Raw genomic sequence first — 27212 nt, 5'->3', positions numbered from 1 at the left:
CCTCCCTCCTCCCCCGGTGCCAGCAGCCAGGTTACATAACGGGCCACGCGACGCGCTCTCGCGAGGTTTCCACCGCCCCCTACTCGCTCCACGTCAGAGGGAACCGGGCGGAGCGGCCAACATGGCGGAACGCAGGCGACACAAGAAGCGGATTCAGGTAGCAAAGCCGAGCCTGGGGTAGGGGACTTAGGGCGCTCGGAAGTGAAAAAAGCAGGGGAAGCTCACGGGAAGGGCAAGCGAAATCGAGGGCGCTGTGGGGTGGGGTTCCGCCGCGAGGCCGCCGGTTGCGGGCTGCGTCGCTGTGAGGGGCCTGAGGGAGGGCTGTTCTGGCGACGGTGGAGACTAAGACGGAGGTGCTGGGGCAGCGGTGGAAGGCAGGAGGCGCCGCGCTCGGAATCCGCCGCGGAGGCGCGGCCGCCAGCCCTGGGTTCCGGTGGCGGCGCCGACCCCGGCCTCCGCTGGGAGGTCCGCGTCTTCAGCGCTCAGACACCGACCCTCCCGGGCTCCTCCCCTCCCTTCTTCGCCCCATCCTTTCTCCTTTGCTATCCCGAAATTAAGGCCGCGGTAATAGGTAGGAGGCGGAGGACTGACCTAAAGCTGCCTGTTCTTTGTGCGCAAATAGAAGGAGGAGGGGGAGTGATTTGTGTTTGGTCAGCTGCCCCGGGGGCCCAGACGGCGATCTGCCTATCCAGATGTTCGGTTGCGTGTACCCTCCTTTCTCTTCAGGGTTAGTTAAGAGTCCAGTTGAAGACTTCTGGCTTTCTTTCAGGCGACACAGTGTAAATAAACACAGCCCCGTTGGTACTGTAACGAGCGAGTCGCGCCCAGAAACCTTTCATCTGCCAGTGTGTCATCCTCATAACCTACATAGCATCCCTCATTCCACATGCATGTCACCTCTGTATTTCTTTCCTGCAATTTTCCTCCTGTTGTTTTTCTCTCTGCCAACAGGATTAAATATATGGAATTTCAGGGTGTTTAGTCTCATTATTAGCTCCTGTGCCTAGAAACCTTCGTATATCATCATAAATTGATAGCATGTTATAAATTGTTAATATACCTAGTCACAAATTGTTACACTCATCATTGTCTTTCTGTTCCTTATTGTTTCATTGCTTAGAATGACTTCCTGTCTAATGTCTTATTCCCCATTAAAAAAAAAGTTTATCATTTAACTGGCATTCACCACAGGTGTTTTAAGCTATGCAAGTTAAAATTCTCCTGAAAACTTTGAAGTACTAGGGGAGAAAAGATGCCAGTGATCAGTAAATTTGGAATTTTGAAATTGGGCAGAAATAGTTTCAAAAAGAGTGCAGAAGGGGATCAGAAAGAGACAAATTCCCCCAAGTTCAGACATGTCATAAACCAAGGCATAAGGTTATTACGGAAGAAGTTTCTAGTTGTACTATTCCTAGTCTTTCAAAGTTTAGTGTTATTGGTCAGGTATGGATACATAATAGTTTTATTAAGATTTGTATTGAGTTGTCAGATTAGTACTTACTGGACTTATGTTTACATGCATGGTACATTTTTTGGCCTTAAAAAAACAGTTTTTACAGTGTCAGCTGCATTTAATATTGTAAAGGTGATCCTAATTCACTTTGAATAGCTGCTGTATTTCAGTTGTGATCGCGTTTTGAGCAGAAACATAGATTAAGACCCTGTATAGTAGTGGTAATGACTGGGAACTAAAAGTTGAGCCAGACTGTGCCTGTTTATACCCCAGTTTCAATGATTAGTAGCTGTGTAACTTTGGACAAGTTTACTTTTTCCCTCAATTTCTGTAAGAAGGAATATTTACCTTAAAAAAAAAAAAGACACTGATAGGGTTGTTGTGAAAAAAATAGATAAGTCAGTGACTTGTTATTAAAGGTTGTAAAAGCTATTAAAACAGTGCTTGGCATATAACTCATTCCTCTCCCTCCCCAAGGATGAAGACTTTAGGATGACTTGTTTTGGTTTTTGTTGAGTACTCTGATATGCTGAAGAAAGATTAACAGTTATCTATTCAGTAAATAAACCTTTGAGTTGTGAGTTCCATAAAGAATAGCTGTTTACTTACTATTGTTTAGTTGGGGATCAGATAAATATGTAGGATCTGATCGTAAAAAATCAGGTTGGTATACTGCTAAGTGAAAATAACGTTTTTCACATCCTCTAAGTTTTCTACATAGCACAGCTATGTAGAATGTTGTGGAGATCTTGGGAGTGCTACTTGGAGTACTACTATGCAGTCTTCACGAATTAATAAAAATATACAATATCTTATAAAACTTCTTGGATTTTTTTCCTCCAGAGAATCAGAAACACTGTAATATTGACATTACTTTAAACAAAAAGACCAAATATAATGACCAAGTTAAGAGTTGAAGTTACAGAAAAGATTCTATCATAAGACTTTTTGAGCAAAACAGTCTGTAATATCAACTCAGTTTCCTGTTGTTTGTTACTTAATATTGTCATGTTGAGAAAAGATTTTTATGTTTACCTGTTAAGATTTAGTGACCTTGAATTATAATTTGTATATTGGGGGAAATGATTGATACAAACAAGTTCAGAGTTTTAAGAAGTAGTTAATTTGTATGCGTTTTCTAGTGTAGCCTAATTTTAGATTCTGGTATCCCATCAAAGTTGAAAGCAAGAGGACTATTTTGTCACATTTCCTTCTTGGACTCACTTTACTGGTCACTAAAAACCAGAAGTGAGCTATGTGTTCATTGACATTATATTGGGGAGTTTTCATGATTGAGATTCTCAAGTGAGATTGATCTCAATTCAAATTAATAAAACATTTGAAAATAAGTAGTTGTAAGTTATCTAAGCTTTTAAGAACATACAATAAGTGCCTATAGATTAACAAAGTGCTACTTACTAGAAAGGTTAATTTAGAATGCTAGTACCATGACATTTTAGAGCCGAAAAGGATTTTCAAATAGTAGGGTTTTCGGAATCTTTTTGCACAAATGCAGTTCTTAGGTAAAAGCAGGGTGGTGGGCCCAAAGCCTTATCACCTCACTACCCCAATACCATTATCCTTCATCCTTTAAGCTACTTTTAGGACCTACATCTGAAAGTATTACTAGGTACAAAACTTAATGATCTAAACCATTACACCCATTTTACAGAAACACTAAGGTTTACTGAGGTTATGTGGCTTGACCCAGGGTCACTCATCAAGATAGTAAAACTAGATTTAGGCCAGGTCTTCTAATTCCAGTTGAATGTTCATTCCACTGTGCCACTGATAAAATAAAAAATAAAAATAAATTGTTCTGAAATACTTAAATCTTGAAATCTTTATATTAAATTGATAACAAAGACTTAACATGACTTGTCCCTGTTAAAGAGACAACCATCCCATTTAGTATTCTGCTTATGTGTAAAGTATCTCGTTGAATTTTGGGACATTTAAATGGCTTACTCATTCTTTAAAATTCTATAATACCTACATCTCAGTTAAACTCCCTCCAGGGGCTTAATAGAAGGCTTAAATAGGAATGGGGAGGAGGGGAGGAATTATAGAAGGACACTGCCAAAGTCAAGATACAGAGACTATTTTGTAAAGCTTTATTAGTAACATATTGTGGCTTTAAGTAAAAGATTTATCTAAGGTCTCTGCTTTCAGATTTTAATGTGTTAACCTATTTGCATACATTTTCACAAATATTGTATACTGCTTGTATAAAGATACAAATTAACAATTGGCGAACTAATCTTTTGCTCAAATCACTCAACAAGCTTATTTATCACTAAGCTTATTTCATTGAGTACAGCAATTTAAAAAAAAATTCTAGTCATTTTAGGGGTGGGAAGACAGGGAAAAATATTCTAAGTCAAAAATTCTGTAAGATTGAAGCCTATGGCTTACTGACTCTTGGTCTAATTTCTTTTCTCAAAAAGTTATCTTAAGTACTGGCTAGTACATAGTTACAAATGGCAACCTCAATTTCATAATAATATTTGAATGTTGATACGTTCTAAAATAAAAAATAGTATTTGTTAAATAATTTTAAAAGAATATTCTAATCGAACTTCCGGTTATGGTAATTTTGTGAGTTGAGGCAGCCGGCCTCTTACTTGGGTGGGATTGGCAGTCCAGCCTCAAAATTTACTGGTTCTTCGCTTCCTCATTCTAAGATATTTGAGCTCATCCATTGAGCTAAAAAATTCTCTTCATTTGAGGGTTCATGAGCTGATTTCTCTTTATTGGTGGGTGATGCTATTCTCAAAAGGCCTTCACTTTTTCTTTAAAGGTTTCTAGGAAAGTTATGAAAATATTCTGAAGATTTGTTTTCATCAAAAGGGAACAAACAGGGGAGGTACTATAGTCTAACGTATAAACAGGAAGAGGGTAAGACTGTTTTATACTCTCTTTAGCCAGCAGCAGGGGAGCAGTGAGAATGAAGACTCCACGACAGGAGCTTCTATCTTACTAGCTTCCCAGGGTCATGTTGTTTTGGTACTCTTCTGTAGCAGTCTTTTCCTGACTTCAAAGCCCCAGCAGATGGCACAAATCCTATGCTGTTAAGGCAGTCTACAATATGTATAACTTATATGTGGTGTAATGAACATTTCCTAGTATTTCACAGAAGGTAATAGAAGTTTTTTAAGGATTTGAACATGAAGAAGGAGCAAGGAAGGTTATCCGTTCCATTATACCAGTATCTTGATAGAATTCACTTCTTTTCTGGTCACACATTTAAGGGAAGTTACTGATACTTTAAGAAAGTATCAATGAATAAGTAACTGTGTCTAATTGGGAGAGTTTATCCAAGTCCATGCTTTCTGGGTCTAATCTTAGTAGTGCCTTTACCAAGGAGGGAAATGGAATCAAAATAGAATTCTTGAGTGTGTTTTTGCAGTTGTGGAAAAGAGTTTGGTTAACTTGAAGTTAATTGTTAAAGTGAGGTTTTAAAATGTTGTGGATTCACATAGTATCAGGTTCCCTATTGTGTAATAGTAGAACGAACTTTTCAGTTCCTTGTGTATTCTAGTAGCAGATTTTACCTGTGATGCCTCTGTCAACAGTCAGTAGATTAGTACCGGTATGCTTGTGTTCAGTAAATGGTTTGAATGTTGTATGAGTGTAGATTTTTCATGCCTAAAGTTGAAGTGGTTGTTTTTCCCTCAGAATCACCTTCCTCCCAAATTTGTTTTTGAAAAAATATCCTTTCACTTGATGAAATGAGGAATCTGACATCTTTTACTCAGTCATTTCATTCATCCTTCATCATTGAGTCCTATCTGTTCTACATTTGAAATGTTTCAGATATCACAATCCTTCCATTCCTAGTCTAGTATCACAGCACATCTTACTTGAATACTAACTAGTTTCCCTGCTTTGTGTATTATTTTCCCAATTCAGTCTTCATGCAGTCTCCAAAATAATGTGTCTACGTCATTTTTTTCTAATTATTACCTCCTTCTGTTCAAAAACTACTAATGGTCTTTCTACAACTTACAGGGTAAATTTGAAATTTCTCAGATTGCCTTGAAGACCATTTACCTCTATTCTACTTATGCATACTTAACTCACAGTACTTCCTAATCTGTCTCGACTGGAGCCAAATTTTGTGCTCATGTTCAGCCATTTTTATGCTTTTCAATCAGCTTATTCCATATTTGTATGTCTTTCAAAATCCAGGTCCCTCTTCCAAGAGGTCTTTCATAGCTGTTCTCATCCACGCTGATAATCCTGCTCCTTTTGTACTCCTAAAATACTTTTTCTACCACTCATTTTGGAAAATAACAATTGCTGTTTTGGGTAATTGTAACAAAGTGTAGATATCATGACTTAACAAATTTTTTATCTTAACTATAGCACCCAAAGATATTATAGGGTAAACCCTCAGTAAGTATATATTTGAACAGTTTATGTTTATTGAGACTTCTCCCCCACAATCATTTTTATCAAGCAAATCCCTGTAACAAGTTATCAGTTAATTAGATAAACCTTTAAGTTGACAACAGATGTATCAGCTGAGGTGAAAACAACATATATGGATGTGATTAAAATAGAATTGTTAATTATAGTATCTCATTATTTCCAACTATTTATATATTATTACTTTTTCACTGTACCATGAATATGTAGGATATTATTTCTAATAGTTGAAGCTCCTAGAAATGCAGTGTATTATACAAGCATAATTAAATGCTACCATTTAACATATACTAACATATGTTAATATATTTCAACGTGATTTCAAAAACAAATACAGAATTTTTACTTTTTGGTTTGTCAGAAACTGTATTTCATGACTAGGCCCCAGATTAAATAATTATGAACATTGTAGATGTTACTAAACTTGGAGTGCTAAATTTTGAATTTGTAATTTTTTTAAGATTCTATTTTTCTGTGGTATATATTTATATATATAAAACTGAAGTTATTTTATTCACAAAAATATTTGGGTTTTACAATAGTCTTCATTTGGAGTGAATGGTTTGGGCTTGTAACTTTTATTTTCATACACAGTAATGCACAAGTGGGGTAGTAGTAGATAGAAGAATGTTAATTGCTCAGTTAATTGAGCTACTGGAAGCAGAGGAGTTGGAAAGTACAAAGGAAGAAATAGCTCAGTAGCTGCCAGGTGACCCAATAATCAAAGCACAGACTTTCACTTCATCTCACAGATTTCTATTCCTCTTCAAGATAAAATTAAAGTTGAAATCTTGGTTTGTTAATTGTTTCTTAATTTCAACAAACATAACTGAATTCAGACTTAACCTGAAATTTGTGGGGAAACTGATAATGTACTTTTCCTATTTGTGTTATTAGACTGTCTTCCCTGAAACAGAACTGTCTTTAGCATTAACTGTTCTCAGCAGCTTAGATTCTTGACAGAAAATTATTATTATTTGCCACTTTGTCTTAAGAAATAAACCTTTTTGAAATCATTCACATTTAAATTGCATAGTGGTAGAAATATTGCTTGAATGCTCTATGTATTGTGATTAAACATGTAATTAAAAACAATACTTGTATTTCAATAGCTTCAGCAATAAAACAACTTCTAAAAGTATATATATATGATATATGCAAATGTAGACTGCCTTCATTTTCTTCAGTATATGGGTGGGGAGAATAAGTACATAAGAGGAATTGTCAAATTATAGCAGTTCGTTCAGAATGTAAGGAAATAAAAGCAAGATGAGGAATGATAAACAATTTAGGTGGTAGAAAATTTGGCAGAAGGGATGGAAGAAAGAAAACAGGGAAGGATTAAAGCAACCTTTCCAAAACTGTGCACTTCCATTAATCAATTCTTAAATGAGATTGTAATTTGTCTGTCTGTTGCTTTTTGGGGGGAGGGGAAGAAAAGAAGAAAACAAGATGAGAAAGGAGTCTCAGACAGCATCTAGAATCTGCAGCTGCAAGGGGAAAGGGAAGAAAATGCAAATGTTCAGCATCTCAGCTAGTAGCTCATGTTTGGGATGACACTGGGACAACTATCTGGTTAACTTGAGAACTCCTACGAACTGTTGTTCATTGTGCAGGGTACGTAGCTTTGGCTGTTGTTTAACATTTATTTATGGCACCTGTTTCTCCTTACTTTGACATCTGGGCACTCATTATTGGCAACCTCTTAATCTTTTGAATTATTGCTTTATGGCTTTTAAAAAGAGACCAGGCAAGAGTAAAGGTTAACTGATACAAAGAAGTTACCCTATGGGAAAAAAAAAACTCAAAATGAACGCCTTGTAGTTGAGGCCACGAGGCAGAAAAGTTTTGGCCCTGTCAACGTGTATTTGAAAAATGTGTGATTTTAAAATCTCCATTCTGTCTTCTGTATATATTACCAGGTGTGCTCCCAAAAAAGCTTGAAAGAAAGGCCTATAATGCATTTTAAAAGATTTTCAGAACAGATCTGTAAATTATTCTTCATTGTATGAATTTCTCAGGTAAATGATTACATTAAATTAATATTCTTTGCAGGAAGTTGGTGAACCGTCTAAAGAAGAGAAGGCTGTAGCCAAGTTTCTTCGATTCAATTGTCCAACAAAGTCCACCAATATGATGGGTCACCGGGTTGATTATTTTATTGGTAGGATTACATCAATAAAATTATATTAGTGTTTGTATCTTATGAAGATACCTAATTTGGGGATATGTAGATGTTCTAAAAGTGCTTTCCAGGAGTGATTGGTGAAGTTGGGTGATGAGCATATGGTAATTGATTATACTATTCTTTCCTTTTATTATTGAAAATGTCAATAATTTTTTAAAAAGTGCTTTTTAATAATATTTGTTGGAAGTTTTTAAAGTAGGATTTATTTTCAGTATTAATACTAACTTTTCTTTAGATAGTATATGTACTTAAAGATAATCTTTTTGTAAAACTCTGTTGTAGAATTCAGTATGAAACAAGTCTATTGAAATCAACTTGAGAGCTTTTTTCTTCACATAATCCAAACAACTTATTTATAAGCTAATGTCATCTATAATATTGCCCCATAGCTTTTAAGTAGTTGTTGTATTTGCCTGTCTGATAAATTAAGATTGAATTACCATTAGAAAGAAGAAATTCCTTTGTCTTCTCTTTAGTTTATGATTAATGATTTGTTATTCATTAAAAGTTTAAAAAAACAGACATGCTTTTCTTTTCAGATTTCATATGTTTAGCTTCTTCTAGTGACAGCAGTAGATTGTTCATAGAGCTTATTCCTTGGTGGGTAACAGTAAAGCTTGATGACAGAATTTTTATTACTGTGGTAGAGGAGGGTTTTTGGTTTGTTTATCCTATATTATGATTATTTGGTAAGAGTGATATTTTGAATTTTTTTGTTTAGAGCTTTTCCTCATTAATTTATCTTGCTTTAGTTAATATATGTCATTTATTTCCTAGCATTACTTAAAGATGCTTATCAGTATGTTTCACAAATTGAGGTTTTGAGGAACTGTTTACCATGATTGTGTCAGACTTAAATTTTCTGTTGAGCTTGGTTTTATTTTCTGATGCCAGAATGTTGAAACTTGCTTTGTAAAATATTTAGATAGACATAAATTCCTCTGTATACTTAATTTAAAATAATGAATTTCTTCTTTAGCTTCAAAAGCAGTGGATTGCCTTTTGGATTCAAAGTGGGCAAAGGCCAAGAAAGGAGAGGAAGCTTTATTTACAACGAGGGAGTCTGTGGTTGACTACTGCAACAGGTAGTTTTAATTTCTTGGTGAAGAATAGTGTAAATAGTAATTTAAAAATATTCTCCTTGGCTCTGAAGCTCCTTGCCTCTTTCATCATTAAGTGTAGTGATATTACAGCATAGTTCAAGCTTAGCTTTTACATAATAACCTGGATTTCTTCAGTAGCTCTGGAAATGCATTTATTTGGTGTGAGACTACCATATTTTTATAATTTTTATTCCATTATATTTGTACATTTGCCAGATTGACTGAACAAGGGGTCAGCAATAAATCACACACTAGTGCCTATCGTGAACAAACAGTCCTTTCTTTTTTACAGCAAACGTTTGGGGAATCTTTTCTAAAACTTTGTAAGGGACTCCTAATAGACCTGTTGTCCCTGTTTTGTTTTGTTTTTTAGTGCCTGCACAGTAAGCCATTAGCCAGATTACCTTTCCCTATTTTGTTTGTGATTGCTAATGTACTCCTTGTAAAATGAAGGCAACTGCAACATCTTCCTTTTCTTGATTCCAAAATGAAATATAGACAGTTCAATAACATAGCCATGTTTTTTATAATAAGTACGTCTCCTTTGGGAAAAACTTTTCGTGGTGAATGGTGTACAAAAGTCACTTTTCTCTTGAAAAGAAGTATGCTGGGTTTTTGTTTTTGTTTTTTCCCCAATTTTTCCCTTGGTTTATTTACTACCAAGCATATTTATTGAGATGTTAGTAAATCAAATTTTGTTTTTGTGACAGTAAATTTTATAAATGATGGGAATTTGACATTTTAGACTATTTTATATGTTTAATAGGGAGCTACACATAGCATTTACTAACATATTGTTTAATGGCATTTAAATTATCAGCTACATGAGACCCCTCTTAAAATTCACTCTCTCACAAAAGCTGTAAAGTTAGAGAATTATTAAATATTTCTTTAAATTCTTAGCTGCCAAAAACTAGTCACTAATGACCTTTCAGAGACAATGAAAATTTCATTGTTGATGCAGGGGTTAGCTAACAATGGTGCCGTCAGTATTGCCCTTTACGGCCATTTGTGTATTGAAACTCCAAAGTGCAAATTTCCCTGCCTGCCTCAAAATAGACTTACTTTTTATATATAGTTTAAAAATTAAGAGATGCTATAAATGCAGAAACAAGTTAAATAACTTACCCAAGGTAGTACAACTAGTAAGTGGCTGAGCCAGAATTCTAAACCCAACCATCTGGCTCCATGGTCCATGCTCTTAACCACTGCACTGTACTGTCTCCTCCAAGAAAATGATCATTCATTTAATGAACCAAAAATTAGGATGAAGGATTCACTTCTTAATACTATTTAAATGTTAAATCTGTGAGCCTAATCTCTGAGGAGAGCTGCCAGTATTAATCTACATCACTTGACCTTTTAGAAAACTTGGTATCTTGTTATACGGAAAACCCAAAAAATCTCAGTACAGAGATTATCCTAGAGATACATTTAATTTTCATTGTATATGTTATTCCCATTCATATCAGGTTGTGTCCTTCCCACACTAAGACAGAGAAGCATAAGTACATCAGTTTTTCAAAGCCACTTTTAATAACAACCATGGAGACCCTATGATGGCCAGCCCAAATGGGTTCCTTCCTGCCTGACTCCAGGCAAAACCACAAAGAGACACTTGTCTTGCCTTATTTTCTGAAGTGGGCTTGAGGGAGTCTGAGGAAAAATGAAAGAAAATAGGAAACTGTAGGATGACACACAAAATCTTTTCTAATATGCTCTATGCCTCTTTATGGCCTATTTCAAGTACAGACTCTTCAACCTTTTATCTCGCATCATCCTAACCCTCCATGTGACTTTACATCTCCAGCCCCCCAGTCCAGTAATATCCTTCTCACTCTCATTCATATACCACACTCATTCTCTTGTGGTCTTTCTTTGATAATAACTTGCCACTTTCCCCAAAGGGTTCTTCCTCTATCCTGTCTGCCTCTCTATAAAAATATCCCTCAAGTTCTCCATGTCTACCACTTAGTATTCCCTGGATCCTCTGGCGCTCGCATTAATCTTTATATCTAGTGTTCTACAGAGTTTATAAAGTTAGTATCATACAATTTAGTCCTTAACTATTTAAATAGGGTTGTTGCATATGTGTTCATTTTTAAAAATTTCTTGCTAGCTAAATCTAAAGGCAATTGGAGGAGTGTTTTACACCTTACTGTAGTTCCACAGCAGTTAGCACAATGTGGGCATTTAATAAAACCTCACCATTGTCAGATAGGTGAAAGTCCTGAACACATGTCTGGCATTCAATAAATGTTTGTTAAACCTGTTAAAAAAAAAAGAGAGAGATGAGGGAAAATAAGCAATTTAATAACTTTTTACAAGCTGCTTTTGATCCATTTGTTTATCCCACAAGTATTTATCAAATACCTATCATATGCCAGGCATCAGGAATACAAAGATGACTGTGACTTGGTTCTTGCCTCCAAAGCACATATTACAGTCTGTTAGAGAAGATTCATGACTAATTTGAATGCAGTGTGATCTGTAAGAAAGACAGAAATGGGGAAACTTCAAGAATGGCTTCACAGGGAATATGTTTTAATCAAATTTTGAAACATACATAGGTGATTACCCAGCAAACAGTGGGAGAATAGACATTAGATCCTGGCAGAGGGCACATACTGAGATAGGAAAGTGAGTAGTCTCTAAAATTGTTAGAGTTTATGTAGATGATTTATACTATACAGTGTGTTTAAAGCTAAATAGATGAAGGCAGTGATTTTATTACAATAGTAAATGTCATTTCATTTTTTGAGGCATAGAGTGAATTGAAAATAGACATCCTCTAAAGACCTATCAAGGAGTAAGTCAATGATTCTACTTATTACTGAATGGAATGATTGTATAATGTAGTGATTTATAAAACCAAATGTGTTTGTGTGTGTGTTTTCCATAACTATTAAATGAAATTCAAGATTTTGCTATAGCAGTAGTAATGGCTAACATTGAGCACATACGTGCCAGGCACTATGCTAAACAATCTACATGCTTCTCATTTAGTCCTAGAAATCCCTATGAGATAGATACCGTTTTTAGAAATAGAAAAATTAAGTAAGTTACCCAACACTACACGTCTAGTTAAGTGGTAGAGGTAATATTTGAACCCGTCTACCTGAATGAACTTCTCAATACCAATTTGATTGGTTAATAGTCTTAACTTGTCTTTCATGAGGGTAGGGCAGCTGTGCAGGAGGAGTGACAGAAGCAGATGTTCCTGCTGATAAATGTGCCTTTCTGTATCTTTTCATGAAAGAAAAATTTTTTTTTCTCCTGAAGTTCTATGGTTTATTTTTTTAAATTATTTATTTCTTTATTAACATTTTTCCACTAAAATAAATTTGAGAAAACTTTGAAAATGATACAGAAGAAAATCCAAATTACTAATAATGTTGCCTCATGGATGATTACATTACCATGTGAGAATATATACTCAAGTGTCTGTGTGTGCACGTATATCCAGTTGTATCAGTATATGGAGAGTTATAATATGAACTGTAATATGAACTGCTGCTTTTCAGTTAACATACAATAAGATGTATTTTTGTTTTCATAGTAAGTGGTAATGAATGATCCTGATAGGAAATCTGGAAATCATATAAGTGTAAAAATAAAGAAATTAGAATATTTTCATTATAAATTTTTATAAGAAATTCTGAAGTAGAGTGAAAGTTAAAGTTCCCCTTCATATTCAAATACCCACCACTATTAAATCTCACTTACTCATACATAGTTAATTATTAAGAGTCTCATTACAGATTTTTGCTTGTTTACATACATACATACATATATATGTGTGTGTATATATATATATACGTATATATATATATATATATATGTATGTGTATAGCAGGTATTAATGGTAAATTCTTTGGGGGCATTTCAGGCAGTTGCACAATTATATGCTATATAGGTCTTCTGAACAAGTAAAGGGCCAAATGAGGAAACCTAGAAGTTAGCTTTGTGGAGATGTTCATGAGTGGACCTAATTGGGCAGCAGAAAGAAACCTAGCCGGGCAGGTCAAAACACAGGTGCTCCTGGCAGCACAACATAATGACCAGAAATAAGTAGTCATTGGGCAAAAAGCAGGCATTTAGTTAACAAGTGTTATGATATGCTGGAGCAGGTACCATTGGAGGTAGGAAGGTGGATAGTCACTGTTAACAGGCACAGATGGGGCCAGTGAGACCTAGTTTCTAGGTTGTGGTTTGGTAGCTATACTTTTATGAAGGCAGGAATGAATAAACAAATCACAAACTTTGAAACTGGAACATAAGATTTGAAAAGATGGCTTTTAGATGACAAAGGTAAGGGTAATTCAGTTTCTTTAGTAGGATTAGAAAAGATTGTCAGCCAGAGTTAACTTAATTTGGGAGTCAGCTGAGTTTCTAAACTCATCAGATAAAGAAATGAATAAAGCAGGGAATATCACTTTTAAGAAGTTTACAGTCTAATGAAAGAGGCAAACATATAACATAAATTGTATATTAAGTTAGAAGATAAATGTGATGAATAGAATAGTAGGAAATAGGAGGGAGGATGAATGATGGATTTATAATTTTAAACAGGTTCGGCCAATTAGAGAGGGTCACATTTGAGGGAAGATTTGAAGGAAGTGAGGGAGTAAACCAAGAGGACGTGCTTATTTGGGGGAAGAGCATTCCAAGTGACGGGAACAGCCAGTGAAAAAGCCCTGAAGTAGTAATGTTAAAAACAAAAACAGAAACAGAAACAAAACCCCTGCTAAACAGAGGAAAGATCAGTGTATTGAGAAATTAGTAGAACAAGGAGCACATAGTGTTATTTTGCCAAATATATTGTACAGTTTCTAGCTTGATACTATGAAGAGTTGTCTTCAGAGTCCAGAAATCTCACCTTAGCATATTTAATTATTCACTAGTTAATTGAAGATACTTCAATATAGTGGCAGGCTGAAGAGTGAAGTACATGGAAAGAAAAAAATTACAGCAAGAATGACAGCTAAAGACACAAGTTGGATCAATCAAGTCATGGGCACATTTTTAATTTGTTAACATTTCTTAAATTGTTGTATTTATTTTCCCCATAGATTTATATTCCACTTATGTCTGCTCTTGAATTTGAGACTTCACAGTATTATATAAAGCAGAGTTTTGCTTATTCCTAATGAACCTAAAGAAGAACTTAAGGATAATTCTAAACCTATAATCTCATTTAAATTATATAATTAAAAAATGAAAAGTAGATTGACAACTTTCATGCAGTCAAATTGGCTGCACAGTTTTTTGATTAGAGGTGGTTGATTGTTTTTCTGTGGGCTTATTAGTTGTAATTTTTCTTGAAAGATGCCATTGTGTGTCTTCTTTACTTATTTTACTCAGGCCTTGATATTTTTGCTTTTAGTCTATATCTGTATGATTGATAGTGAATGTAATGTCATACCTTTTCCCCAAAGGCTTTTAAAGAAGCAGTTTTTCCATCGGGCACTAAAAGTAATGAAAATGAAGTATGAGAAAGACATAAAAAAAGAAAAAGAGAAGGGAAAAGCTGAAAGTGGAAAAGAAGAAGATAAAAAGAGCAAGAAAGAAAATCTAAAGGATGAAAAGACAAAAAAGGAAAAAGAAAAAAAAAAAGATGGTGAAAAGGAAGAATCCAAAAAGGTGATTTCAACTAAAATTAAGTAAAATCAAAAATTACTATGTGCACATTATCACTACTGGCATATTAGCACTTTTAAATTTAATGTGCAATAACCATTTAAGAAACCATTTTAGGGTTCTCATAAATACCGTAGTTGAGAATTTCGATTTTTTCAAATAGTGAAACTTTTGACTGTGTGAATGTCATATTGCTTTTTGCTTGTTTGTAAAAGTGGGGTTTTTTTTTTCTATTATTTTTTTAAAGGAGGAAGCTCCTGGAACTCCCAAAAAGAAGGAAACTAAGAAAAAATTCAAGCTTGAGCCACATGATGATCAAGTTTTTCTGGATGGAAATGAGGTAAGAGTATCTAGCTTTTAAGTAGAAATCTAATTTTCCATAGGAGTTTTTAGAATTATCTTTGATGCATTTACTAAGAAAAGAAGTAATTTAGATAAATTTAACCGTGTAGATACAAAATCTACTCTCTTTAAAAATCGGTTTCTCTGCATTTAGGTTTATTAAAAATGTATTAAAAAATCAGTCAGAATCATGTTCATGTCTCTATGATTGATAAGAAACCTGAAATAACAGTGGCATAAAACAAAATAGTACTTAATTCTCTCATCAGTTAAATCTAAGGGCAAGCAGTACAATATGGCAGCTCCATGACGGATCCGAACTTTTCCAACTGTGTGAGGCAGTTAGTAAAGACGACCTCATGGTCCAAAATGACTGCCAGCCTTATATCTGCATCCAGAGGAGGGAAGAAGAATGAGGGACCTGCTTCCTTTTTAAGGATACCTTTCAGGAAACTGATAGTTTATTTCTACTTGGATTCCATTGGCCAGAACCTAGTCACATAGTCATGCCTACCTGCAGTAAAGTCTTAGAAATAGGCTTTTTATACTGAGTGGTCATTTGCCCAAGAAATATGCTTTTTATACTGAGTGGTCATTTGCCCAGTAAAATGTAGGATTTCCATGACAATCAAAGAAAATAAAAGTAGAATGGTTAATGAGGGACACCTACTGATTTCTGCCTCTTATAGTCAGACACACTACTATAGGGGCCTAAAATTTTCAACATTACGTGGTGCTTTATTCAGGGAGATCATTTTTATTTATTTTATTTAATAAGATATTTGTGTGGTGGTAGCCTTCCATGAAGACCGCTTAATTTAGTCATTTAACCAATACAGAAACATTTAGTTACATACTGGTCACTGAATTATTGTGAATTTCAAGACATCTCATGGTACAGGAGTAGCTCACGTTATTGTGCTTCTCTTTATTGCACTTCAGAGTTAATGCAGTTTTTCTTTGTTTGTTTGTTTTACAAATTGAGGGTTTACAACAACCCTGCATTGAACAAGTCTGTCAGCTCCATTTTTTCCAACAGCATTTGCTCACTTTGTTTCTGTCACATTTTGTTATTTCTCACAATATTTCAAATCCTCCTCCAGCAAAAAGATTATGACTCACTGAATGCTCAGATGATGGTTAGCATTTTTTAGCAATAAAATATTTTTTACTTTGGATATGTACATTGTTTTCTTAGACATAATGCTATTGCACACTTAATAGACTATAGTATAGTGTAAACATAACTTTTATATGCACTGGGAAACCAAAAAAATTGCGTTATTGCAGTGATCTGGATCCAAACTTGCAGTATCTCTGAGGTATGCCTGTACTGTATTGTGGCATGGTAAATGTTATGATGGGAGAGCACCAGTTGGGGATAGTTAATTTAATCACTGCAGGATGTGGAGGGTCTGGAGATCCTGAACACTTGAACTGAGCCTTGGAGGTTGACTGGCAGATTGCCAGGTGCACTGAGAAGGAGTTACAGATCTATTAGGCAAAGGAAGCAGTCTGAGCAAAAGCACAGGTCCTTACTTACTCAAAAAGGCTAGATTTTATGCTGTAGAAAGAAGCATGCTTTCAAACTTTTAAAGATGGGAAACGTCTTTAAAAACTTGCTTATTTAGAGTGCTAACTGGCAGAAGTGATGTCTGTGGATTTGATTTATAAGATAAATGTGCAGAGTTAAAAAAGAGGAATGTTAGAACCAAATCAGAAAGACAATAACAAAGAGCTCTGGGCAAAATAAAACCAGGAAATAGAAGAGTACTGTTATTTATAGAAACTAAGAGATAAAAAACTAAGAGTTTTGTGGATGATGAGCAGAGTTCTAATTATTCTAAATGAAGTAAATTTCTGTTGTATAAAGTAAGCTTTAAAGCATTGGTTCCCAGCTTTTGGGCTACAGACTCTCCGTGGGGAGCTGGCAATGAAATTATTGCAAGGAGTCACAGACAGACTCTTTATGTTCACTAAGCATCTCATCAGCAGGAGAGAATAGGGTGAAATTGAGAACTGCTGGTTTTGTAATAGGGCCTGACTGGACTCTGGCTTTATTGTGCTCTTAGACTGGTTGGTTCTACTCATGCCAATGTGCATCATCACATTCGGGAAAAAAAGGCTGTATAATTGCTGGTCTTTAGGTTGAATAAGTAATGGTTTGCACACATAAATATTAAAAACATGCAAGTACGTAGAAATGTACTTAACTGCATTACATAATTTATAATTTTTAAAATAATTTTCTAATTGAGTGGATACCAAAAGAAACACTACTACTGAAGGAAAGGTCTCTCAAATTTATTTACCTTAAAAAGTAGTTTTTATACATTAAGAAGTTGGAAGTGACTGTTGTGGAGTATCTGAAATAAAGAATTAAGCTTGACTTACTAATGTGACTATAGAACTTTAAGCACTGGGGTTTCTTGATTCTTCCAGGTATTTGTGTGGATCTATGACCCAGTTCACTTCAAAACATTTGTCATGGGATTAATTCTTGGTAAGTACAATCTCAAATTTAGAAAGGAAAATAAATAATGCAGAAGCCAGAAAGAAAAATGTTTAACATAAAGTAGTTATTTTTTAAAGTACATTTTAAATAAAGCCAGAATATGAATGATAAACAGAGCAAAATATTTGTACTACACTGAAGCAAAGATCTTTAAGAGATTAATAACCTGCTAGAAAAATGGTAAAGTTAGCTCACAGATAAAGAAATGCAGTGACCAATAATCTGAATGATACTTAATCACAGACATATTAAATACAAATTAAAACAACAGCAGTTATCCAGAGGATTACAAAGTTTAATAGTACCTAGTCTTAGTGAAGGTCCAACACTTAAGAAAAACCCACAGTCTCCAACAATTGATGGTATGTCCATTGTTTTAGTTTTTATGGAGGGCAGTTGGCAGTATGTTTTAAATTTTAAATGTATACACACCCAGCTTTTCCATATCCAGGAATTTATTCCATGACTGGATACTAATACAGTTGTACAGAGTATCTGTTCAGAAATATGCATTGACATGTTATCTATTCTAATCCCTCGGACTATATTTAGGAGAGTGATTAGCAGATATCTTTCAAGTTTTAACACAGTTGCATAAATGTACATGTGCATGCATGGTATTTGTTGCACTATTGTCTATAATAGGATAAAACTGGAAACAGTTTAAGTCCCTCAATAGGAGGACAATGAGATAAATTACAACTGCATGCTGTAATACCATGCAGCTTTTAAAGAGATAGGGTGTACTCACAGAAAGATAGCTAGAATATATTAAATGAAAATTGTAAAAGAGTAAGAATATTACAAGCTCATTTATGTAAAAAAAATTCCGTTTTAATTGTATAAAGGCAGGCTCTGGGAGTACAGATAAGAAACAATAGTAATTAACCTCTGGATAGTAGACCAAGAACTGGATGAAAACTTTATACTATACCGTTTTTGTTTGTTTTTTGTTTTTCCTTACCATAGGTATGTGTTATTCCTGTAAATTCAGGGGAGGGGGCATGGGAGGTGCAGAGAGAATGATTTAACAAGTAGGAAAAAATAGCAGTTAAATAAACAAGTTTGATCAATATGATATCATAGGATTCCATTCAGAATAATAAGTCTAACTCTTAGCTTATAAATAAAATAGCTGGGATTTGAATTCTGATCTCTCTTGCTCTAAACACCTAAAAAGGGCTTCCTTGTGATTGTTCCATCTGGTCCCCCTGAGAAATAAAACTGGAGATCCTTGTATCGTTTCCCTAACTCCCAAAAACCATCTGTATCAGAATCACCTGGTGAACTTTTCAATCAGTAGATGTGAGAGCGCTCAGAATCACTCTCCAGGGAGGGATCTTTGGAATCATTTTGGTTAGTCTTGTCATTTGGTTGTTTCTTTAAGCTCCCTTGTTCAGTAGCCAGATATTTTATAGTCAAAAATAAGGTTGAACACAGCAGCAGTTGATCATTTAAGGAGCTAACAATTTCACATTTTTACATGGCACTTTTTCTAGTATAAGTTTACATAATTTATGTAATTTATACTAGAAAAATCCTAATCTAAGAACAATAGTTAAAATATTATGAAATTATAAAATATTATGAAATAAAATGTTATAAAATACTATGAAATGACTGATAATTGACCATTTTTTACCTGTTTCCATATGTTTATGTTTCACTTCTCACCCTAGGAATATATTCACTATTTTGGTAACTAAGCCATTTAAAATTTTAATCTAAAGGCTATCTGTGTAACTTTGTCATTTCTTGTTCCAGTGATTGCAGTGATAGCAGCCACCCTCTTCCCTCTTTGGCCAGCAGAAATGAGAGTAGGCGTTTATTACCTCAGTGTGGGTGCAGGCTGTTTTGTAGCCAGCATTCTTCTCCTTGCTGTTGGTAAGTACTGTTATTAGTAAGACTGACCCCAGACTTACTAAGAGATATTGAGCAGTTTGGATTGTAATCTGGAGCTTCAGTAAAGCTTAATAGCAAAATTAATATTGATGAATCAAGAATTATATGGGCCTACTTTTTGATCTTATCCCAAAACTGACTCAGGCTTGAAGTAGCATGTATACTTAATTAGATGTGGTCTGGTCTGAGAAAAGGATTTAATATGTCTTATGCAACTAGATATAAGTAGCTTTAAAATTTAACTACCACAGGAACTTTAATATTTTTACAATGATCGATCATTTGTTAACATAATACTTTCAGTAAGCATTTTTATATTTTGACTTGAGGCAAATGAAACTTGTATTCAGCATTTCCATTTTGTACAGTAAATTATTCTAGACAATTGATTTGCCGTTTTGGGGAAAAGTCAGTTTGCACCATGTGCCAAAATAAATTCTCATTGCATTAAAAAGTTTTAAAATGTTTTTTAAAAATCAACAAGAAAATGTAAATAATGTTATTTTACATTTCTGGATGAGTGGGGTCTTCCATAGCTAAAAATAAGACAATATGAAAATAACCCAATTCAAAAGATGAAATTAAAAACAAATGATTAATAAATGTATGAAAATGCTCATCACTAGTATCAAACAATAAAATTAAGATAATGAAATATATTTTACTTACATCATTAGGAAGATATTTTTGAAATGGAAATACTCTGCTAAAGAGGGTTTGACTATAAGGAAGTACGCCTAACTATAAATGGTAGTGGTAGTTATGAATGACTTTAATGTTCTTCTTTACATCTGTGTATATTTTTCACAGTGAACATATTACTAACTATGAGAAAAACAACAAATAATATTTTGCTTAAAATCCTAGTCTTTAACAATTTCCCAATAAAGGATGAACTGGTCTAATTTAGTTTTTGATTTGGGGAAAGAAATAGGATTTTTTCTCAGCACATCTAAAGCTGTTTAGTGATTTTTTTTTAACCTTATATGTAATTCTTTGATCCATCTAGAGTTTATGTTGGTGTATGGTACTAAGTTCTGATTATTTTCATCACATGACAAATCAACTTTTCCATCAAGACATATAGGAGTACTTCTTTATAAAAAATTTTTAAAACACTCACATTACTGACCTAATATCTGTTGTTTTGTTAGAGGACATAATCTAACCAAGATTATGTGAACTGGGTGCATTTCTGGGATTCTATGGTATGTAATGTAATAGATGCTTATATTTATAAAGCATTACTGCTACAGCCTTAAGCAGGTTCCCTCTGCACATCCCTTCACCCTGGGTATTAAGGTGTCGTCCTAAGTTGGTGCCACCATCCATGGACCCAGGAACTCATGTAGCATTTTCTTTTAACATTTTTTTTATTGAGTTATAGTCATTTTACAATGTTGTGTCAAATCATGTAGCGTTTTCATTCGGTTCATGTTTATGGGCTTCCTTTTTTCCTGGGATCTCTGACTGTGTGTGAAGCCTTTTTCACCCACCTTTCAGTTTTCCTTCCTCTAGCTAAGTCACCTTGAAAATTGCCCCGGAAGCTTCTGCATGTAATATAGTACATTTGTAGGCCAAGAAATAGTATCTAAGACTGTGAAGCAGGTAACTGGTGGTAGTGTACTACCTGCATCAAAAATGAGAAGCCACAAACTTTGATCTGGCATTAGATACACTAATGAGACTGATGTCTTCTGGCTCCCAAACCCATGACAATTTAGAAGCTCTTTGAAATTTTTCAGCAAACGTTTAACTCCACTGAATAGAATTAACCTACTTGGTTATCTTTTATTTAAACCAGTATTCTCAATAATTTATGGTTATTATCTTGTTTTGCCTTTTAAATTATTTCTTCAGTAGTATTTCCTATAATTTTTCATTTTAAATATACTATGGATTTAAGTAGCATTGTGCATTAAATAGTCCCATGAATTAAATAAATCAGAAAATAAACTGAACATTTTTGTTTTTTCTCTTAGAAAAATGAAATTCTAAATTAACTTTCAAAGGGTTTTGATCTGTACCCCAGTTGCAAATCAGAGATTTATATTATCCCATGAAGTATTATATATTGGTCAAAATTATCTTTGGTGCTACTTGGAATATGTATTGTTAGTATTTCTGTTTAAAATAGGACCTTTGACAATTTTGTAAGTTTGTCACTTTTAGAATAGAAACAGTATGACTTTATACATCACAGTGGTTTTCCCATGATTCTCCCTCTTTGGCTCCTGGTAATCTGCTGCCACATAGAGAAAAACAGTAAAAAACGTTAGAATTCTGTTACACCCAGTTTGTATATGGAATGAGAATTTAGATTTGCCATTTTGATACTGCTTTTTCATGGATTTGAGGCAAGATTTCATATTACGAATTGTCTGTCTTAAAACCCTTTAAATCCTATCGTACATAATGCTGTATGCAGCCTCCTTAAAAGATGTTCATTGTTTCTTTTTTATCACTGGGATTTATTTACTTATTTATTCCATAATTTCAAGCATATTTGCCTTTTCTGTTTGTACCACAAAAGACACTGATGTATACAGAGTCTTTCAGAATATTTATGTTCTTTTATGAAAAATAGAAATTACTGCTTTATAAAAGTCAAGGGAGCTATAACCATTTCTTTTTATCTAACCTAAGCAAAATAATGGAAGATGCATTGATGACCTTTTTTTAGGCCTTATTTAAAAATAGTAATACAGTTATTTGTAAAGAAAACAAAAACTGAAACAAAACCGAAAACCTGTCACAATTGATTAGTTCATAACATTCACATAATCATGACCTCGGGGTGGGGGGGAACAGGAAAATTAGGCAAATCACTCAGCTCTTTGTATTTGGTAAATTAAGAGAAAACTATATGAAGTTTTGAGGTTTGTGTTCCTGATAGCTCATTATTGTAAACTTTAAAATTCTTAATTTCTTCCATTATCTAAATACAGTTTTGTCATATATTGCTATAAAAGAGTAACCTCGAACCTATTTGTTGAAGCAATCTGGCCTTCATTAGCATTGTATTGTTCCCTAATATTGGGAGATAGCTGGTCCTTCAATAAGCAGAAATTATATATTTATTTAAGAAAGTTATAACTTCTAGGAAAATGTTCTCTTATTGTTCAAAAGTATTTTTCCTTAGAAGATATCCTTTAGGCAGAGTAGGCACATGCCTTGGACTTTTAGGGGCCACAGAAATGATTTTATTTTCATTTCTTTTAAAATCAAGTACACATGTATTTACATGTGTAAATATTATTACATGTGTTACATATTATGTAATATTTATATGTAATAATATGTAATATATAAAATATTATTACATGTGTATGTGTTATGAACCTGTGTGGGATTATATTTATACCAATATGGTTGTAAAAAGCCTAATTTTTAATATTTTTTTTAATGGAAGAATTGCCTTACAAAGGCAAAAATGCCTAGGTTCTAAAGAAGTCATGATTCAGCCCTGCTTTTTCATTTTTAAAGGCTTCTTAAGGTATCTTTCATCCCTTACTTGCATTTATTTTCCTCTTTCTTCTACCGTGTTCTTATGTATACTTCAAGGTCCAGCTGGCACCTGTGCTTATTGAACTATAACATAGCAAAGTGCGTAAATCATAAGTATCTCCATGAAACAGCACCCAGACTAAAAAAAAAAAATGAAAGTAAGTTTTTGAATGGCATTGTAGCGTTACGCCCTCAAGTTCAGAGCAGAATGCTGTGTGCCTAGAATACTGTCAATAGCTGCTAAACTAGTCAGGATTTAATTGTTTATATTTCAGGTGCATGTGGTATGCAAATAATAAACTTTGTTTTCCCATTAACAAATATTCCCTGCTGTCTGAGTCACTTGAATTATTCAATTAGAGAAATTTTTCTCCCGCAGCTCGTTGCATTCTGTTTCTCATCATTTGGCTCATAACTGGAGGAAGGCACCATTTTTGGTTCTTGCCAAATCTGACTGCTGACGTGGGCTTCATTGACTCCTTCAGGCCTCTGTACACACATGAATATAAAGGACCAAAAGCAGACTTAAAGAAAGATGAAAAATCTGAAACCAAAAAGCAGCAGAAGTCCGACAGTGAGGAAAAGTCAGACAGTGAGAAAAAGGAAGATGAAGAGGGAAAAGTAGGACCAGGAAATCATGGAACAGAAGGCTCAGGTGGAGAACGGCATTCAGACACAGACAGTGATAGGAGGGAAGATGACCGATCCCAACACAGTAGTGGAAATGGGAATGATTTTGAAATGATCACAAAAGAGGAACTGGAACAGCAGACAGATGGGGATTGTGAAGAGGAGGAAGAAGACAACGATGGAGAGACAGCTAAATCCTCACTCGAAAAATCATAATCTGACTAATTTGAGGACTAAATGAGTGCAAGAGGTTGGATTTTCTATGTTGGCTGATCATCACAATGTACACATGACATTTGTAGCATTCTTTAAATCCATCTACTGCAGTGGATTTGACATCCAAGCAGTTATATTCAGTCCTTCATTTCATATAATACTATTATTGGTACAGTCTAAAGCCATTTATAAGTTTTATCTATTTGATAATTTTACAGTAAATAGGTCTCATTTATTTTGATAGTTATCAAAGATGCAATTTCCACAATGACATTTAGATTGATGGCATTTTTGATAGTTGTATGGCTTTTTACTGTTAGACTAATCAAAATAAATAAAAGGGATAAAAACAAACACCAACATTTCAGAGTATGCATAGTTATGTAGCCATTTCACAATTCCTTTGAGATGAAATGCTTAAACTCATTGTTTTTGATACTTAAGCTTTTGTTAATTATAACATTTTACCAGGAAATTTCTAAGATTCTGAGTTAGCAGGGTTCAAAAGCATTTTGTGGAAATAAGCCAACTAGTAATAATGCAGCAACACTTTTTAGTTTAGCTACAAATTCTCCTTTCCCAACTTAGGAAATCCAAACTGATTTGTACCTCTGATTCAGAGTGAGATAGATGGTCACTTCCAACAGTGGAAGCGAGCAGCATTGGTTGGAAGGTGATGGCTCTTCTTCCCATTTCCTTATCGTAAAAATGTATTCTGTACATAATTTACAAATAAACATTTTATTTTAATTGTTACTTATTATTTAGACATTTTCTCAACACTTAAATTTGTAAAATTAAGACCATTTAAGGGTGTTTTTAGAGAAATGGAAGTTTCATAACCCACAGAACACCTGTGATCTTTCTACAGCAGCTTCAGTTTTGTGCCAACATTCCATGTATTTGAATATGAGTTAAAACGATCCTTATTAAATAAGAGCAGACTTAAAGTAGCTGTTTGTACGCCTTAATGTTCATTTGATTTTTCTTAAATCTCTACATTCAGAAATGGGGTACTGTATTTTCAGACCAGAGGACTGCTATGAAAGATAATTTACTGTTCTAAAATATCAATTTAAAATAAAGAACATAAAAGAAAACATAGAGAACCATTGGACTCTAATTGCTTTAAACTAGTTTTGCAGTTTGATTTCATGTCTTGCAAACCTTAGTTCAAATCTTTACAGAAAATCTTGTGTTTACTTATAAGCATAATCATTCCTTGGAGTTATACCCTTAAATGATAATGAATATTAAATTATTTTCCTTCAGTCACAGTGAGAGCATTTTGCTTTGTAGTTGAAATAGATGGTATGTATAAGTCTTTCTTTAGGCTTTTCCCATCTGAGTGTAGACTAAGGATATTAAATTTTTCTAATTGTGAAGAAACACACTTTCTGTATACTGACACATTTTGTTAAACATGGCTTGTTTGCTTCTTCATAGTATTCCTTGTAAGTGGACAGAAATGTGGCTTTTTGATGTTAATGCAACTCTGTCAAGGCTGCAGTCAATCACTTTGTTTCCTCCTAGCAGATGTTCATTGATTTAAGTGCCTGGGTGTTTTCCCCTCACATTTTCAGAGCCTGCTGCTTTATTTCCACAGTAAGGGATGCATAATTATACCTTCTGAGCTTCTTAATTACCAGTAGCATTAATACCTATTTTGGGATATGATAATGGTACCAAAAGTATTTTTCAGAAATAAAAGTGATTTAACCTTTACTGCTATGATAATGCCCAGGCACTCAATATTTATCCTTAAGCTCTTTATAATATATACACTATATCTGATCTTAAAGACATTTGGAGCATGGCAGGAAAGTCAGCTTCTTATTGATATTTGTGGATTCTTAAAGGACATCAGTGCAAACTTTTATAAATATTTGGTGGTCCCTGGAGGGGAAATGTCACGCTTACTGTGGTTGGAAAGCAAGTTAGAAATTTCAGCTCTTTTACTATTCAAGATTGTATACTTTAAACAAAAAAATTAAAAGGCTGCCACTATTACATTTCTCAGAGTAAATAGATGGCTGTCTTTGTTGACTAACATTATTCTTAACGCCAGAGCATGGAAAATTGTTTACATTAGTCAGTGGAATGGTGATTTTTTTTAAAAAAGAACTTCAGGTTTGCTGTGCTACTGTAAATAGAAGCATGAAGCTTTTGGGTAATGTAGGATTTATTGTGGAGTGGGTATAAATAGGCCTAACTAATAAGCAAGATTGAATTAACCGAGTCCAGATAATAATAATGCATTTGTGATTGTGAAGTCAATGTATTAAATACTGTTTTTCCCTTTTCCCTCCTACTGATTTTTTTAATTTTCAAATTATATGGCCTTCTAGACAACTTTAATTGAAATAATTTGGATTTAGCCAAATATTATCAAAAAGTAATAAATTTTAATGTATCACATTGAAATTATGCAGTAGTAATGGGTTTTAATGTTTTTCCCTCTTCTGGTTTTACATTATGTGTACCAATTAGCTGCTAACTGTATAAAAATCATCTTGTGTCTTTTGCAAATTGAATTTTCTTTTTTGAATCTTTATTAGGAACTGGAAAACAGCAAGTACAGTTGATTGTCATTATTCGTGGTAGTTAGAGTCTATAAAGTCACCACCAACACGGGATTAGCAAATACTGAACCATTGCTCCTAGTGGAAATACTGGGGCTATTGTTCTGTTAGCCTCTCGCCACATTTTCATCAATTAATCAATACATAAACTTGTTTTAGGTGTCCTTCTGTTTTGTTGATTTACTATATGGTCAACAGCACCATAACTTTGTGCCTGACCCAAGCTTGTCTAACACGTGCTTTCTCCATAAGGCCCATTCCAGCCTTCTAGTACTTAGGAACACTAGGCAGCATTTTGGCAGTACATTTGGGGGCCTTTATTTGTTGTGCATGAATAATTCAGAAATGATGCTGTACACAGCAGAAGGCGCATAGTTTCTGGCCTACATATGTCCCACTATTGATCATGACAAGATTAAACAGTAGGTTTGAGTGGTGACAGACTAATTCCTCCATTGTAATGTTTTCTTCCTAGTGATTAACACATAATCAGTGAAGTGATACTTTGGCATCATGGGAAAATCCAGTTTCCCGTCAGCTCTTCACCCAATTATTTATAAATCCATTGATGATTTTGGCTTGAATCAGTTATTTCAGTATTATGGTGAGGAAGATGGTGGTTTTTCTCATTTCTTCTTCAGGTTTGGCTGGCATTCTTCTGAAAGAACTTTTCCTCATCTACTGTGCCTGTTAGCTTTTTGTT

The 27212-nt window shown here is 34.3% G+C and overlaps 1 protein-coding gene across 3 annotated transcripts; it reads left to right on the top strand.

The window, feature by feature from the left end:
• SEC62 (SEC62 homolog, preprotein translocation factor) lies at nt 1-26354 on the top strand. Of its 3 annotated transcripts, none has more exons than XM_010952090.3 (8): nt 1-157; nt 7940-8048; nt 9052-9157; nt 14614-14818; nt 15063-15155; nt 17600-17660; nt 19437-19556; nt 23461-26354. In XM_010952090.3, exons 1-8 carry the CDS (start codon nt 122-124, stop codon nt 23925-23927), a joined length of 1197 nt encoding a protein of 398 aa, XP_010950392.1. In that variant the 5' UTR covers nt 1-121; the 3' UTR covers nt 23928-26354. The 3 variants fall into 3 exon arrangements, with proteins under 3 accessions (XP_010950392.1, XP_074224147.1, XP_045370529.1); XM_074368046.1 differs by having other exon boundaries at nt 157-177; XM_045514573.2 differs by lacking the exon at nt 1-157 and adding an exon at nt 7322-7501.
• The last annotated feature ends 858 nt before the right edge of the window (nt 26355-27212 follow it).

This window comes from Camelus bactrianus, chromosome 1, assembly GCF_048773025.1.
Source record: "Camelus bactrianus isolate YW-2024 breed Bactrian camel chromosome 1, ASM4877302v1, whole genome shotgun sequence".
NCBI classification, from domain to species: domain Eukaryota; kingdom Metazoa; phylum Chordata; class Mammalia; order Artiodactyla; family Camelidae; genus Camelus; species Camelus bactrianus.
This window is presented reverse-complemented; position numbering and strand designations above follow the sequence as displayed.

Excerpts from the sequence above, each read along its gene's own strand:
- SEC62 (XM_010952090.3), top strand. The coding sequence starts at position 122 with ATGGCGGAACGCAGGCGACACAAGAAGCGGATTCAG. Across the intron at positions 9,158-14,613 it reads GTGGTTGACTACTGCAACAG|GCTTTTAAAGAAGCAGTTTT; the intron begins GTAGTTTTAATT and ends TTTTCCCCAAAG. Across the intron at positions 14,819-15,062 it reads AAAAGGAAGAATCCAAAAAG|GAGGAAGCTCCTGGAACTCC; the intron begins GTGATTTCAACT and ends ATTTTTTTAAAG.